General features: G+C 40.8%; 1 long non-coding RNA gene and 2 gene segments (V, D, J or C); all 3 read left to right on the top strand.

Moving 5' to 3' along the window:
- Window positions 1-273: 273 nt before the first annotated feature.
- Window positions 274-1480, top strand: LOC124869322. The segment is given in 2 exon segments: window positions 274-406; window positions 560-1480. Coding segments are annotated over 2 exon segments (513 nt in total).
- A 3805-nt stretch (window positions 1481-5285) lies between these two features.
- Window positions 5286-6439, top strand: LOC124870164. The segment is given in 2 exon segments: window positions 5286-5878; window positions 5955-6439. Coding segments are annotated over 2 exon segments (540 nt in total).
- An 8079-nt stretch (window positions 6440-14518) lies between these two features.
- Window positions 14519-17092, top strand: LOC124869360. The gene is made up of 3 exons (XR_007038569.1): window positions 14519-14701; window positions 15099-15169; window positions 16323-17092. It is a non-coding gene; the product is annotated as an uncharacterized LOC124869360 (long non-coding RNA).
- The last annotated feature ends 1177 nt before the right edge of the window (window positions 17093-18269 follow it).

Raw genomic sequence — 18269 nt, forward strand, 5'->3', positions numbered from 1 at the left:
TGTCAGGATGTGTGTGTATGTTTGAGGGCAGATATGTACTGAAGATATACTTTTAAACAATACAGAAGATGATGATCCAAAAAGTTTCCTCTTTCACCCTTTTTATGATCCAGCAGAAGATATAAACACACATTCTTCTCACGATGGAACAGAAATCATCTCTCTGACTGAATCCAACTTTAGGAGCAAAGAAAACAATAACCTGTTTTCTCTGGCTCCTCCCACCACTGTTGAGCTCAGCCAATGAGATGGTTTACAGCTTGATGTTGAGGAGAAGGTCTGAGCAGCAGAGAAGCTTCTTAGTTTTCATTCTGCTGCAGTGGAACAACTTTGTTGATCTTCTGTCTGACTTGAACACCTGGAAACATGTTACTTTACCTCTTTCTGCTTTTCTCTCACTACATAGGTGAGTGTCAGAACACAGAGAAAAGCTTTGCTCTGATTGTCTCAATGGATCTCAGTGTGATCACATGTGGACCACAGAGTGAAGAACATCTGTTGAGTCTCTTGATGTTTGAATCTCCTGCAGACTAACTGACATGAATGACTCCTTTTACAGCCATGGGCTCCATGAACACCATCAAACAGGAACAGAGGGAACTAGTGGTTTCAGAGGGAAGAAGCACCAGTTTGAACTGTGAATATACTGGTTCTATCAACAATATCCAGTGGTACCGACAGTACCAGAGATCCAGACCAGAGTTCCTGCTCTACATCGTTGAGGGAGGAACGATTCATCCAACTCGCTCTGATTTCTCAGCTCAGATCGACAAAACTCTGAAACGAGTAAATCTGCTGATCTCCTCTGCTGCAGTGACAGATTCTGCTGTGTACTACTGTGCTCTGGAGCCCACAGTGACAGGAAACACCAGAACTCTGTACAAGAACCTGCAATACTCCACAACATCCAGTAGAGGGCCTCACACACTGTTCTACTTCTATGGTTTGTTAGGATTCAGAATGACTGTTTTCAGACACATGAAAATGAAACAGAATCATTTTCGGAGGACAACCTCTCTTACTCAGATGTAACTATGAGACAACTGCAACCTTTGCTGACCGTCACTGGTACAAACATCATGATGACCTTCAAGCACCTCAGTTTCTACTCTGGAAACGAGGAAAATGAGGCTCAGCTGAGTATCTTCCTGATGGTGGATGTGTCTCAGCAGCAACATCTGGATCCACTGAGCTGACCATCAGAGAGTTAACCCTGGCAGACTCAGCTCTCTACTACTGTGCTCTAGAAACACAGTGATACAAAGTGTAGAAGAGGCTGTACAAAAACCTGAACACAGATATCTGACTACTCTTCAAAGAGGAGGGAAGTGGTATTCAAAGCACATCTTCATATCAGATGGATTCTTCTAATTCCTGTTTTATCAGAGTCTCTGTGGTTACAGCTGCTAATCAAACACTGAGGAGGATCCACAGGAGCAGAGTTACAGCTGATCTACCTCACTCACAGGGACAAGTAGAGGAAATATATCTAACTCTCTGATAGAGACAAATAAAGTGATACCTGAAAGTTAACCTGTCTTTTTAATCAGGTTTCCCACATTTATCCAACGGTGAACAAGGTGCTAAAACCCTGAAGTATATCAAAGCAAAGCAATTTCTTCCTGACATTTCAATTTGATTCATTTTATTTTCATAGCTCCAATTCCCAACAGATGTGTTGTTGTCTCTCATAAAATGCTCAAAAATATGTCAGGCTCTGGCCTTACTGGACCCGCCACTTTTGCTGTCCTTAATTAGACATATGTATATTGGAAAAAAAAGGTCCAAGCACTAACCCTGTGGTACTCCAAAGCTAACTAAGACTTATCATTAACATTAACAAACTGGAACCTGTTTGATATGATCTGAATCAGCTGAGTGCTGAAGACTAAAACAAGTGGTAAACTTTGAGAAAAGTCAGAAGAGTGACTCATACGTTGGAAGAAGGAGACACAATTGAAAGTGTGTACTTCTGTAAAATAGCAGTGAAATACTTGGAAATACCTTGCGTACATACTTTTAATGTTCCATTGTATTGATGTTTCATTTGTTACTTTTTTTAATCTGGACTTTCTTTTTCCAACACAAACAGCTGGAAGCCTTTTTCCACTCTGTTTAGCTCAGTCATATACACTAGAGGGCAGCATTATCAAGTTGGCAACCTGTAACCTGAATATTTACAAGCCTCCTGTTGATACACTGACTGAGCTTACCTGGTGTCTTTCATCCACTTTGAAAAGCTTTTTTTCATCCCTACATACTTATCCTTCTCCCTCCTCTGTTTTCTGTTTTTTGCCCCCGAGAGATTTCTTTTCTGCCTCTCTATCTGTAGCTCCCTGTCATCAGATGATAACACCATTCAAATGAAAACAACTGCGCTCAAGTGAGTTCTCGAGGGGGTGTGCGGTGGTGCCTATAGTGTGTTTGTGTGTGGGGTGGCAACAAGAGGGGAGGTGAAGGAGCAGAGGGGTGCATTATCAGTGACATACCACTTAGACACTGCTAGTGTCTAAGATCAAAAATCCTTGTCCTGCTGTTTTATGATACTGAACGATTACATCTGGATGAAGCTCAGAGCTCACATGTATGTTGTGATGTATGTTCTTTTCAACCTGGTATACAGGATTAAAAATTGCTCATAAAAGGTTTTCTCACTTGAGTCTGGATATTTAATACTTTTTTGTCAGAAAGTCATTTTTAAAATGAGTCAGAAAACTTCATATTTTGAAGTTAAAACTCAAAACTTAAAAAATAAATGGACCATCTTCTTTTTAGATGCCCAGAGCTTAGAGATGTTTTGCTCACAGATTTCCAGAAATTTACTCCTTTTTTCTGCCTTAAGTGTAAACGCAAGTTATCAAAACTCTTTAGGTTAAGATTAATTCTTAATCTATGTTATTCAAGACAGCTCCAGAGGTCTCAAACCGATTAGGAGTTGCCACTAGGGGGCATGGGAGGGCACTAAGAAGACAAATCTTCCAGGAAGGATAAAATGATCTCAAAATGGTAATTATTGTTATAGTGTTTACATTAAAATAGGTAAATTAAAAAGGAAAACCTTGCATTTGAGCTACATTTTCTATCTTCATTAATCCAGAATCCTGGGTCCCCTCCACTCCAGAGATCACAACACTGTCCTCCCCAAGAATACGCTGCAGCACCTCGGAAGCTTGTTTACTAACTTTAAAGTCCTGTTTGAGACAAGAGTTTTTTTACACTAAAGTTCATTAATAACAGCATTCTTAAGAGTATTTCTGAGAAGTTTGATAAATATAGGCCAAGGTCTTAGATATTTAAATTCTCATGTGGACCTACAAACTGAAGCTCTGAGGAAACATCTGAGCTCATCTTCAAAATCTGGTTTCATGTGATCAGTAAAATCAGGACTTTGTGAAACTTGAACTCAGATTTTCAAGACTGTGAGTTCTAGATTCCCCTGATTGATTTACATCAGTTTTTAATTCTGGAGTAATTCCTTAAATGTTCCACTTATATATCTTCCTTTTGTCTCTTTGACGTCGTCACATATCAGAACAAGCCAACATCTGATTGTCTTTCAGACAGTAACAACAGCTGAACCTGGTATACTTGAAGACAACCACAGAGAAAATGTACATGTTGAATCATTTCTTGATCTCTAACTCATCTGTTGGGATCATAATATTCATATCAATATTCATAAGGTCGTTCTTTGTGTGTCTGTTTAGTGACAAACTGTAGCTGGACTCTAAATGTTCTTACTGGACCCTAACGTTCTTATTCATGAATCCCTTGGAGGACAAATGTGAGAAAAGTCTTTCTGATTGTTGATCCAACAGCTGCAGAGTTCCCTGCAGATCCTGGACTGTAATTCTGACCTTCTTTTATCATCAGACACTCTAAGTTTGGACTGGTTCTACTGGGACGGCCCGTCATCAGACTGTATAGAACCAGAGCTCAGCCAGAGGAGGAGCTCTACTCTAAGAGGTTTTGTGTTGGAGCTGAAGAGCTGCTGTGTTCTCTCTGTTCTTCAGTTAGTACGAGTGAAAATAATGTTCCTGCTTTTCTTCTGGATGATGATGATCATCTCCTTTCAATGATGAGAAGGTTTAGATGATGAAGGAGGGATGATGGTTGCTCCATGCTGGAGGTGCAGCCTATGCAGGACAGCGTTTCATTACCAAAGCCTATAAAACGTATTAAGGGGTTTTTCTCCTTAATGTTCTGCTCTTTCATTCCACGTCCCCCAGGGTCTGCTGCTGAGAAGCATTCCCAGAGCATGATGCTGCCACTACTGTACTTTAAGGCAGAGGCAGTATGGTTGTGGTGATGTCCAGTGTAGCATCTAGTCTCACAGCACCAAGTCTTTTCAGACCAAAGAACCTTCTATCAACTACATGCCTTCTAAGTTAGACTTCAGAGGAACTATTTTCAACCGTGTCTTTCTCTTTGCTTCTTACCCATACAGCTTCAACTGGTGGAGAACCTGGTCAGTAGGTGTTTTTATATTCTGGTTCTCTGTCTCATCGTAACCACTGAGGTGTTTAACTTCTTCAAGGTGGTTGGATGTTTCTTGGTGGCCTCCATCAGTCTTCTTCTTGCTCAGTTAGTCTGTGAGGATGATCAGCTCCAAGCTGATTTAGACCAGGGCCTTAATCCGTTCACTTCTTCATGTTTAAGTCCATACATGTTCTGGTTTATGTTTAATTGAGCTTCTTTTGCAGTTGGTTGCAGTGTTAGCAGGAGAACTGAAGAACCAGAACCTGGACCTCCCAGATCCAGCTGTTTTCATGCTTCAGCCACCTGACGCACCTCAGCTGCACTCAGATAATCTCCATTTTACTAATTGTGACATGGCTGGTATCAATAAGCTGGACATAGGGTGAATTAGGTCACTTAAAGAAGATGATTGTTCATGGAAACCCTTATTGTGTCATTTATTCATTGAAATCAGATTACAAGAATGTGTTTTTTACTTTGATATGAATATTTTTCATATTCGTTAAAAAAGCCAAATTGTTTTGTTTTGTTCTTCTGTTAAATGAAGGTTTTATTAAAGATTACAAAATAAATTACTGCAGAGTTAAAATCATCACAACTTGTCACCACACTGTCATCAAAGCTTTGATCTGTAAAACCTGAAAGGGAAAAGTGAAACAAAAGTTTGAAAAATATTTTTTCATCAATTATTTTCAACTTATCTGAGGTCGGATAGAGAAAGTAACTGGTTCAGGAAAAAAAACCAGACATCCCTCCACCCAGAGACACTCTACAGTTCATTCTCAGTGGAGCAGAGAGATGCTGGGAGGCATCATGGAGGTTTGGTCTGCAGAGAGCCAATAATTATTGTTATTAACATGAACTCTACACATGATGTGCAACATGCTTTGACCAATGAATGGTTAATATTGTAACATTTCTAATCCAGGCTCAGAAGATCTAAAGTAAACCCAACTGAAAAGACACAGTCCAGACATCCAGCGACACCTAAAACACATCCAGTTATTATTCTTGGAGCCATGCTGGGAGAGAACAGTCAAATCACAATGAGACAGCAGTTTCTATTTGGTTTAACTCTATGTGGCAGTAAGCTAAACTGTTTTCATCATGATTTCATCTAGAAAAGCAGTAAAAAGGTGAATCAAAGGAGGCTGAACACCTTCTAGAGTCAATGAAATCCTCTAGATGATCTGTTCTTCAACCAGAAGAAGCTGAGAGCCTGCTCACCAGGAGGAAGAGGAGCTGAGATGTTCAGGGAGGAGCTGAGATGTTACTGAACTCTAGAAGATACTCAAACTTCCTCATTCAACACAGTTCAACACACAAACATTAACTCTGCTCAACATGCTGTCTTTGCTCACATCTGGATTTATTCTGCTGGTTCTGCTCATTAGAACAGGTTTGTTGGACTCTTTCAGAAAATAATTTATTCCTTTTGTTTGTGCTTCACTTATATGACATTTTTCTTCCTCCAGATGTAAACTGTCAACAACTCACTGCACTGAAGACTGAGGAGTCCAGTTTAGAGGGCGGTTCTGTTACTCTGTCCTGCAATTACACCAAAGGTTCTGCTTATTATTTGTTCTGGTATCGAAAAAATCCAGGAAAACCTCCAGAGTTCCTGAAGTCTCACTCACCTTCAGGAGGAGCAGAACATCTGGACAGACTAAAATTTGAAGGAAACCAAGAGGAGATGAAGATGACCATCTCCTCTGCTGCAGTGACAGATTCTGCTGTGTACTACTGTGCTGTGAGGCCCACAGTGACAGGAAACACCAGAACTCTGTACAAGAACCTGTTATACTCCACATCATCCACTAGAGGGCCTCATGAATCAGGCTGCAGGATGATGAGGTGCAGCTGCTGGAACCAAACTTTATTCTACTTAAAGCCAGTGGTGGAAATGATGTCTTGTTCTGGTATAAACAAGAAGAAAAAAGCTTCCCAAAGTACATGCTGAAAGAATACCCTAGAATAGGATGGAGAGGACTGTGGGAATGTGTTGTTAATGGATAAAGCTGTTTATGACTTGTTTACGATGCAGCTGTTGTTTTCCCATCCTTTGGAGATTAATGATTTTGTAAACTAGGGACCCCCAAAAGACAATAAAAAGAGGAAGCGGTTGGATGGGTTTCAGAGCGGTTGGGAGACTTGTAACTGAACACATCTCTGACCGTTCTCCTCGTACGAGTAAAATAACTAATACTTTGTCTCTCTCTTCTTTTCTGTGTTGTTATATGTATTGTTAGGTGGTTTAAACCTGACATAATCGTCGTCTTAAACTTCATCCAGAACATGGTCGCAGGGGCAGCAGTCTCAATAGAGACACCCAGAAGTCCCTCTCCCCAGAGAGCTCCTCCGGGGTGTGCCCAACGTGTTCCCAGACCAGCCGAGAGACACAGTCCCTCCAGCGTGTCCTGGGCCTCCTTCTGTCCCCATTACTGCAGCAGCCGCACCGATCCGTCTGTCAATCTCCTGTTCCATTCTCCCCTCACTCGTGAACAAGACTCCAAGATACTTGAACTCTTCCACCTTCGGCAGGAACTCCCCTCCAACCTGAAGAGGACAAGCCATCCTTTTCCGGTCGAGAACCATGACCTCAACCGGAAAAGGTCGGCTCCTCCAGGTCCGAGGACATAAAGCAGTCTGAATAAAGTTTATTTCGTCACGTTTTGTTTTGTCTATGTTGAGAAAACTCAGCTGTCTAACTGCTAGCAGGCTAGCTGTAAACTTTATTTAAAAGGTGGTTTTAAACACTGATCGACCATAACGCTCAGCTGCATATCTTCCTGATGATGGATGTGTCTCAGCAGCAACATCTTGATCCACTGAGCTGACCATCAGAGAGTTAACGTTTTATTAAAAAGAAAATCTTTGACATACTCCTGAAGATGATTACTTCATCCTCAGCAAGTGAGACAACATTGGAAATAACTGCAGAACCTGATCTGTGTTTGGACTGTTTTGATCCTGTGGAGCTTCCTGAGTTATCAGAAATATTAGCTTCATCTAAACCTTCAACTTGTATGTTAGACCCAATCCCAACCATATTATTTAAGGAAGTGTTCCCTCTGATTACCAGCCCCATTTTAGATATGATTAATCTATCTTTAGTAAATGGATCAGAACCACAGGCTTTTAAGTTAGCTGTAATTAAACCTTTACTTAAGAAACCTTCGCTTGATCGAGATGACTTGAAAAATTACAGACCTATATCCAATCTTCCATTCTTATCTAAAATTCTTGAGAAAATAGTTGCTAATCAAATGTGTGAACATTTATACAGCAATGACCTGTTTGAAGAGTTTCAGTCAGGTTTCAGAGCTCATCATAGCACTGAAACAGCTCTGCTGAAAGTCACTATTGATATTCTTATGGCCTCAGATAATGGACTTGTGTCTGTTCTGGTTCTGTTAGATCTCAGTGCTGCATTTGATCCAGTCGACCTTAATATTCTCTTAAAAAGGCTGGAATATGCTGTAGGGATCAGGGGAACAGCGCTAGGCTGGTTTAAATCTTATCTGTCTGACAGATTCCAGTTTGTTCATGTAAATGATAAATCATCTTTAAACTCCAGGGTTAATTGTGGAGTACCACAGGGTTCAGTTCTTGGGCCAATTCTCTTTACTATATATATGCTTCCAATAGGTCAAATTATCAGGCAGCATAGGATACATTTTCACTGTTACACTGATGACACTCAGCTTTACTTATCCATAAATCCTGATGAGCCCAACCAGTTAGATAGACTACAAGCATGTCTTGAAGATATAAAAACTTGGATGACTTTAAATTTTCTGCTTCTAAATTCAGACAAGACAGAAGTTGTCGTCTTTGGATCGGAGTCTTTAAAAAAGAAACTGCTTAGTCAATCACTTAACCTGGATGGCATTAAATTGACCTCCAGTAATAAAGTAAAAAACCTTGGTGTTAACTTTGACTAGGACATGTCATTTAAATCCCATATTAAACAGGTTTCTAGGATTTCCTTCTTTCACCTCCAGAATATTGCCAAAATTAGAAATATCCTGTCCAGGATTGACGCTGAAAAACTAGTCCATGCATTTGTTACTTCAAGGCTGGACTATTGTAATTCTTTACTATCAGGATGTCCACAAAATGCAGTTAAAAGACTTCAGCTGATTCAAAATGCTGCAGCAAGAGTTTTGTTCGTTCGTTCGTCGTCTTCCGCTTATCCAGGACTGGGTTGCGGGGGCAGCAGACTCAGCAGAGACGCCCAGACGTCCCTCTCTCCAGACACCTCCTCCAGCTCCTCCAGGGGGAGCCCAAGGCGTTCCCAGGCCAGCCGAGAGACATAGTCCCTCCAGCGTGTCCTGGGCCGTCCCCTGGGCCTCCTCCCGGTGGGACGTGCCTGGAACACCTCCCGAGGAAGGCGTCCAGGAGGCATCCGGTATAGATGCCCGAGCCACCTCAACTGGCTCCTCTCGATGTGGAGGAGCAGCGGCTCTACTCCGAGCTCCTCCCGGATGGCCGAGCTCCTCACCCTATCTCTAAGGGAGTGCCCGGCCACCCTACGGAGGAAGCTCATTTCAGCCGCTTGTATCCGTGATCTCGTTCTTTCGGTCATGACCCAAAGTTCATGGCCATAGGTGAGGGTAGGAACGTAGACCGACCAGTAAATTGAGAGCTTTGCTTTTCGGCTCAGCGCTCTCTTCACCACAATGGACCGGCACAGCGCCCCCATTACTGTGGCAGCCGCACCGATCCGTCTGTCGATCTCCCGCTCCATTTTTCCCTCACTCGTGAACAAGACCCCGAGATACTTAAACTCCTCCACTTGAGGCAGGAACTCCCCTCCAACCTGAAGAGGACAAGCCACCCTTTTCCGGTCGAGTACCAATCCTTGTGGTGAGGTTCCTTGAGACGACATTGTTGTAAATAAGCGCCGTTTAACTAAATAATCTGAACTGAAACTATCTCTGTAGTTATGCTGCTATAGGCTTAGGCTGCTGGAGGACATAACGACCACTTTCACCCTCTGCGCTACATTCTCATACTACTCTCCAATTTTGCATTATTTGCTGTTATTTCAGCTTTTAACTTTGTTCTCTCTCTATTCTCTTCCTAGAAGCTACACCTGACCTGACTCTGTGTCTACTAGTGACACCTTTCTGGAGAGGGGCATCGTCCGAGCTTCTGCTGGCAACAACTTAATGCTCACCTTCTACAGATGATCCACATGGCCCTGTCTTTCAGTGTTTAACCCTTTCTCTCTCCTAGACATGGCTACTGACTGAGCTTCTACTGTGACTAACTCTATGTGCCCTCTTTCAGACTCTAACCTTGAAAACTGGCCCAGAGTTTATCTGTTCTTTCTTTCTAGATGAAACGACTAAAGGAGCTACATCCATTAACATTTACTTTTCCTTCCCATAGAAAGTACTCCTGGATCAGTGCTTCTTTGTTCTCTTTGTGTCTCTGCTCTGTTCTCTCAAACCCCCAGTGGGTCGTGGCAGATGGCCGCTCACACTGAGCCTGGTTCTGGTTCTGCTGGAGGTTTCTTCCTGTTAAAAGGGAGTTTTTCCTCTCCACTGTCGCTACATGCATGCTCAGTATGAGGGATTGCTGCAAAGTCAACACCAGTGACTGTCCACTGTCTCTACATGCTCATCCAGGAGGAGTGAATGCTGCAAGTCACTGACTGGATGTAATCTGCTGGGTTTCCTTAGATAGAAAAACATTTTATCCAATTTGAATAAATAACTGAATCTGACTGAACTGTTCAATGGTTACGATTAATTGTTATGTATGAACCTGACTTTATGAAGTGACTTGAGACGACATGTGTTGTGAATTATATATATAAATAAAACTGAATTTAATTCAATTGAATATCTATGTTATGCTGACCTTGATTGGTTTCACGAGGCTGAGTGTTCTCGTGTTTTGCCTCAGCATTGATGACGTATTATTATTATTATACGTCAGCAGCTGCGGGCAAAGAAAGCACTGCACCTGTAAAACCAAGATAACAACCTGTTACTGCACCTCTTGCATAACATAGTATAGGCTATAGGCTTTCTAATAAACACTTTGAAAGTACATTACCTTATTAGGTGGCACCAAATTGAAATATTCCACACTTGGGAACGCTTCCTAGATGGTTGCTCCATGACAGAATAATCCACAAAAACTCAAAGTATCCAAAAACGAGAGTTTGTAACGTATAACACGTGTAGAATGGGGATGTGAAGCGGGGCTTGAGCCATCTTAAATACACTGAATCACGCCAAATGTTTGAAACTCCGCCATTCAACTCAAAGCAGTCAGCTGACTCGGTCTGAATGAAGCAGTGAAGTGGTTCATACGTCATTGGGGACGTGACATGAAGCAAGTTCCGGCCCACTGCTTCACTATAACTACCCTGTCGAGTTTGAAGCGTGCTTTGAAGCCTCAGTGTTAGAGGTGACATCACTAACTCGCGTTATGACTAGAATAATAATACAGTCACGCCTGCCGAAGGAAGAACAAAATTCACATACACACATAAAAACCAGGCACACAGCTCTAGCAGATAAACCAGCTAACCAACTCTGTACAAGAACCTGCAGAGTGAAAACAGGACAATATTCCATAACAACCACTAGAGGGCCTCATGAATCAGGCTGCAGGATGATGAGGTGCAGCTGCTGGAACCAAACTTTAATCCACTCTGTGAGGCAGCAGCACCTTCACTTGGTGCCTCTACAACAGTTCAAAGTGGGAAAAGTCAGTGGAAACCAGTGGATCCTCCAGTTAGGATGATCAGAGTTAGGATACCTACTGGTCCCACCAGCAACTATGTTGGAGATAAACCTCCATGTATTTAGGAGTCTGGTTATATCTCACCATCAGTCTGTCCATTGTGGCTGATAAAGTCTTAACTCCACTGATCCACCTGCTGCAATAATTGATACTAATGATCCCACAGCCTGAAGGGTTCTTTACTCTTCCTGCTCTAGAACAACCTGCAGGGAACATCTGGGAATGTGTTGGGTCTAAAATGACTTGAGGAGCTTCATTATGAAGAGACCCAAAGTGTCTGGACCTCTTCTAACCTCTGTTCCTGTGATTCTGCTGCTGTTACTGACAGAAGAAACTGATAAATATATTTATCTTATTAAAAGCTTTGTAATCCAGCAAAGATACTAATTGACCCAAAGCTTCAAATCTGTCCATTTTCTGGTAAAATAACATGTTTCTGATTAGCTTCTCTGACCTTGGTGAGCTCTGCATCTTGTCCAATCAGGTCTATAAACTGGGCCTGTCTCAGTGCAGAACAATTACAGCTGAGGGAAAGTTAGGCTCAAACTATTTGCTTTGGGAACTTTTGACATCACCTTGTCTCCTTAACGTCCAAATGTATTCCTTCTTCTCTGGGCTGCAGATGATTCTCTGCTCTCCATCCACTTCCTTCAACGCTGTAGTGAATTTCCTCTGACAGCTCTGAGCTCCATAAGAACCACATACATGATGCAGACTGATTTCAGTTACTGCTCATCAGACCAGTCTTAATCTTCACATTTCTTTACAAGAACATCTCTGATTAACCAACAGATCTGACATGTTCAACAGCATAGACTCATAAGAAAATTATTTTGTTAATTTATCTAGAAACTTTGGTCTGTTCACTAGATTAAACCAACTCCTTATTTTAGATTTCATGTCATTTATTGTTCTAAAATCAAAACTTCATATTAGCATCATAAAGCAGAAGTAGCTGAGAACCTGTTAACCAGGAGGAAGAGGAGCTGAGAGGTTCAGGGAGGAGCTGAGATGTTACTGAACTCTAGAAGAGACTCAAACTTCCTCATTCAACACAGTTCAACACACAAACATCAACTCTGCTCAACATGGACTATTATGGACTTTCTCTGCTCATCGCCTCACTTCTAACAGGTCAGAATGAATCTTGAATATGTATTGGATATTATTGTTAAGTTTTATCAATATGATTCAAGCTGTAATTTTATAAATTAGAAGTAACTGATTTTCTCGTTTTAGGTGTCAGCTCTCAACATCTCACACCACTTGAGGATGAAAACTTCACTTTAAAGGACAGCTCTGTTACTCTGTCCTACAGATTCTCTAAAGAAGCAACAAGAAGTGATGAGTTTTACTGGTATCGGCAATTTCCTGGAAAACCGCCAGAGTTTCTGGTTTATCATTTAGGATCAGGAAGTTTACAAACTGGGAAAATTGTTGGACTAAAGATTCATGTGAAGGGAACCAAGATAGACCTGCAGATCTCCTCTGCTGCAGTGACAGATTCTGCTGTGTACTACTGTGCTGTGAGGCCCACAGTGACAGGAAACACCAGAACTCTGTACAAAAACCTGCAATACTCCACATCATCCACTAGAGGGCCTCACACACTGTTCCACCTTCTGGGTTTGTTGGTTTTTCAAGAATCACAAGACAAACACTGCAAACTCAAAAACACATCATCAGACTTAAAAAATTCATCAGAAAAGATTGAATTTCATTGGGAACCAAAGATCATAAAGATCTAAGTTCAGTAGTCAGAGGAACATGTCCCAAAGATTCCCATTGGCTGGACCTTTGAAGCAGTAAATGGGGTCCTAATACCTCAGGACCCCATTTACTGCTGAGTTTAGAGATGATCCATCAAGTCTGTTATAAGGGATGAGTCACTTTTACAGTTTCTCGCTGAGTTCTTCAGAATCCTGTTCCTGACCCAACAACATGGACCAGGTTAGTGGATGGAGGTGAACATCTAAAACAGTTTGTCCTCAGGTTATTATTTTAAGTCAAAACTAAATAAAAACTATTTATTTAAAACTATTAAAACCCTTGAATTGCACACTCCCTTTCCTTCAGTATTTATTTCAAAACACTACCTCCACAGAGTTGAATGAATTCATTTTGAGAGTCTGGGCTAAGGTAATGGGTCCCTTCGGTGCTTGGTCTTCGCTCCTTCACGTTTCTTAGATGATCATTCAACAGAGGATCGTACTTGGCAACAATCTCTAAAGCGCCAAGGAAGTTACCGTTACATCACCAAGCGTTTCTGTGCTCCCTCTGAATGGCACGTTTCTTGAGGCCAGAAAAAGAGTAACATCTAATAATCTTTCAAGAATAGCTTTGTTTCTGTTGGAGGCGGTGTTGTTAACAGCTGTTGTAACATTTTAGCAGTTTGAAGCAGAAAGCTGTGCAGCAGTCTGATGGTTCTGTGGTTCTGTTTGTCTGATGGCAGCAGGTTAGAAGGTTCATGGAGAAGGTGTGAGAAGTCTCAATGTTTACAGTTCTGTTACATGTTAAAGATGGAGAACCTCTCTGAGATGCACAACATAAGGTCAGTCTTTACCAGAGTTCTGTAGGATGTTGATGAATATTTCTGATCATTTCTTCTGCTATCAACAATCTCCAGGAGAACCAGTTCCTCCTGCACATCTGACCCACTGACAGTGTAACTCCACTAGAGGGCGACATGATCCAGTAGGCGGTGCTCTACCTGTGCTCTGTGCTCCAGCATTGTGTCAATAATAAGTGGTGCTGTGAAGAGAACAATTGTCAGACTGAATGTTGAACATCAGCTAGTTTCTCCTGCTGATTTAAACCTTGTTGGACAGATGGAACATTGGCTGTGGATTATTCTTGCTGCTCTTTTCTTTGGTAAGATAGAAAGCTCAACATGTTTCCTCTTCAAACACTTGAACACATTACTGAGCTCTACATGAAGAGCTTTTAATGTTCCTTCTACAGAAGATCAGAGCAGATCATTTCTGCTGCCATTTGTTACCTTGTAGAAACACCTGATATGGTTCAAAGTGACAATGATCAGTGAAAATGACATCTATTCTACATGTAATAGAAGTCTTTAAAGCTGCTGATTGTTCTCCTTTAATCAATCATCTTCATTGATTCATCTCTTCCTCTGCATGTTCTGTTCTTCTCCAGAGTGTAAAGGAGACACAGTGAAGCGGCCAGAAGGAGATGTTGTTGCTGTATGCAAAATCCTTTCCCTTACATGGTGTAATTATTCTTATTGCATACTTGTTATTTCAGTGTTGATGCTGCCAGAGAGGATGGATCATTAGGGAGACTTGTAAATGATCATGCAGTGAATCCAAACAGCAAAATGAAAGTTACAAGAGTGGATGGAAGACCACATCTCTGTTTATTTGCACTCAAAGATATTGGTCCAGGGGAAGAAGTCACTTATAATTGTGGTGATTCTGACTGGCCATGGAGAAGCAAGGTATTTAGAAGTGTAGCAATACTGTCACAAGTCATTCTATCAGCTTTGAACACAACTTTAAAGGTTATATCAAGTTGTAGTACACAGAGTTTTAATATATTCAAAAACAAATCACAAGCATATTGCCTAAAAAAATGTCGATTTTGTAGAAAGACTTAATCAGACTACACTATTTTTAACTTCTTTAGTACTATTCAAAATGTTAGAAACTGTCACATGTAAATAGATTTATGCTGACCGTAGATTTATAAATATTAACTAGTATGTGATATATTTTGAAGTGTCTAGACAAACAGGTCCTTTGTAATACTCAACATGTAAGGTGCAGGAATAAAGAGGACTGAGTTTTGTGCATTAGGAACAAACTCACATTCAGTGATTGTTCTTTACATTTCAGATCTCCAAAGAGATGCCCTGTGGGCTGCTGATGTGGCCGCATGCAGATCCCCTTCAGGCAACACACCAGAGGTAATTTTCATCTCCAATGACAGATTTATTTTCCAAAATAGATTAATGAGAAAATATTTCAATTCAATTCAGTTTTATTTATATAGCGCCAATTCACAACACGTCATCTCAAGGTTCTTCACAACAGTCAGGTTCATACATTACAATTAATCCTAACCATTGAACAGTGCAGTCAGATTCAGTTATTTATTCAAATTGGATAAAAAGTTTTTCTATCTAAGGAAATCCAGCAGATTGCATCCAGTCAGTGACTTGCAGCATTCACTCCTCCTGGATGAGCATGTAGAGACAGTGGACAGTCACTGGTGTTGACTTTGCAGCAATCCCTCATACTGAGCATGCATGTAGCGACAGTGGAGAGGAAAAACTCCCTTTTAACAGGAAGAAACCTCCAGCAGAACACTGCTCAGTGTGAGCGGCCATCTGCCACGACCGACTGGGGGTTTTAGAGAACAGAGCAGAGACACATTTATTTAGCAGTATTCAGACACACAGGTCCGATGAAACCTTAATATGTAAGGTGCAGGAATTTGGAGGTCTGAGTTTTGAAACTACACGTGCAAAAGAATGAAAGTTACATTTAGAAGCGTCCAGACACACAGGTCCTGTGTAATACTCAACATGTAAGTATTAAGTTGGATTTAGTAAACCATAAACCAGTGTTCTCAACCATTGATGCTGCACCTGTAGAGAAAACATTTTTTGGTGGTGTTAGTAAGATGGTGCGAGTGGAGTGGGATCTCCTTCACTGGGAAACAAGATTAGTCTTTTGGCTTTGGATGGTTCTTCACAAGTTGTTTGTCAGACAATTACAATTTATTTTAATTACAAATATGTCTTTTCTTCAGAATTCAATCATATAAGCAACAACACTTACCAAGCAAGTGCCAATAAGAATAAGCTGTTTGGCAATGGCAGAAATTAGTTTTCATATGTGCAACCCACATGCTCATTTCTGTAGCTTGTCCCACTAATGAATGTTCTTTATGAATGCATATTTTAAAAGGGGACTAAACAGGCATTACATCAGTACATAATTTATAGCCAAGAAACTTTGTTGCAATAAATAATATACCAAACACAAATTTCCTTATTTAAAAAATGTTTAAAATGGAGTTGGTTTTCATTAATGATTTATTTGTGTTTTTTCTAGCATCTCTGGAAAGTGCTAGGAGAGCCAAAAAGCATCCATGGTCTCCCGTGGAGGTTACCGCGGTCATGCAACATTTTACCAAACAAATCAAAAAAGGAAAACTGGCCACTAAGATTGAATGCCAGCAATGCAAGAAGGCTGAAGATCCTGCTCTGGCTGGTCGCTCTATCTAAAACATAAGAGATTTTGTAAGGAATCGGGGCATAACTATGAAAAGAATACAAAATCCTGGATAGAATATGGGAATGTAATTAATTGTCCATCAGTGATATCATCAGGACACATGGGATGTTAAGGGTTAGACCAGAAGTAATCTCTGTGTTCTGATGATATCACTGGTGGACAATTTAAATATTTCATCTTGTGGAGGCAGGAGGAGAGTTAATGGTGTTCCAGTTATAATGGCAAACTGGCTGTTGAACAAACGTTTTACAGTGTGTATTGTTTGGTGTGGATTGGTTACTGTACTTTTCATGCAAAAAGATTCAGTTTTATTTCTACTGTGAGACAATGTTTAAGTTCATCTTGTTCACTCAATTTGTTTAATCTGTGGGCTGATTTAACACTAGACATGCATAATTTCATTTCACCATTCATACATTTTTCTGTTTATAAATAGGATTCTGTTCCTCTAATACTTAGTGAAGGAGCTGTAAAATGCAGTCCACTTCTTTTTGTTTAGTTATATTCCATTTATACATGTTTGGCCTTTTTAATACACAGAAATTTCATGTTTGTGTACGTGTATGGCCGTGGTCCTGACAAATAAAGTTGGCCCTAAGTACCTCATTATCGTTTGTCCTCTTAATTCAGCATTGCGTCAGGTTCTTGTATTTTGAGTTCTGATGTGTTTAAATACAATTTGAAGTGAGATGCATGTTGTATAGCTCAAACTGAATTTTTGAAGGTTTATTACATCTTTCTAGCATAAGTAGAAAGAGGTGTCCGTCTAGTGTTGCAAAAAACTGGTTTGAAAAAATTGTCCCTCTAATTCAGCAACACCCGTATGTGTGTGTGTGTGTGTGGTGTGTGTGTGTTTTCCAAGTTGGAAAATTCCTTCCTTCTCTCTTTTATTTTGTATTCAATAACACTTTGGCAAAACCTGTGATCAAACCAGTCCAAGTTGTAACTCCTGGATTTAAAAGTGCAACTGAAACATCTAGAAATCACCAAGCAGAGCGAAGAGAAGAGGAAAACAGAGATTTAATTTAGACGCTCACAGTTATCATTCTGAACAGAACAATGGGGCCCCGAAAGCAACACACACTCAGTATGGCCAACAAATGCACATTTCCAAACGCTTTACATGCATCACACACAAAATACCAGTCGACACACTGCCTCTCTCTCAATCAGCGCTGATCAGGCCATTCATAAACCACATCAACTTCATACGTTCTTCACACTCTCATACTCACACCTGATGTTCTGCCCCGGGCAGTTTGAATCTAATTTATAGTATTATTGATGTCCCAATTGATCAATTCTCTTACTTTGTGTAAGCTCACGAGTTAATTGTTTGCTTAACTCACTTTAGTCTTTTCAACAAGATCACATTACTACTTCTGCAGAACACAGATCACCACTGCTCACCATAGAGATCTCAAACCAAAAGGAAAAACACTGCAATCAACATTGCAACCTCTAAATCATGTACATGTAAAACTTCAACAGCTGTGGCCTTTTCCAGCGCTTTTTGCCCTCCGGACATCACACGGAGGCACAATTCTCTTACTTCAACTTAAATCCACCGGCTAATTTTCCTCAAGGTCTCCTACGTACCTTTTCTAACAAGTTTTTATATGTATGAAATAGCTGTCTCTTAAACAAGAAGGATTAATTCTCGGAGAGAATCAGTATTAACGCCAGGCACTAAATAATAAACTTTTGTCCGTCCTGGCACCACGACCCAGCCGGGGGTGCGCACTACTCTTTTTTTAAGACTGC

The sequence above is a fragment of the Girardinichthys multiradiatus genome, chromosome 6, assembly GCF_021462225.1.
Source record: "Girardinichthys multiradiatus isolate DD_20200921_A chromosome 6, DD_fGirMul_XY1, whole genome shotgun sequence".
Lineage (NCBI taxonomy): Eukaryota > Metazoa > Chordata > Actinopteri > Cyprinodontiformes > Goodeidae > Girardinichthys > Girardinichthys multiradiatus.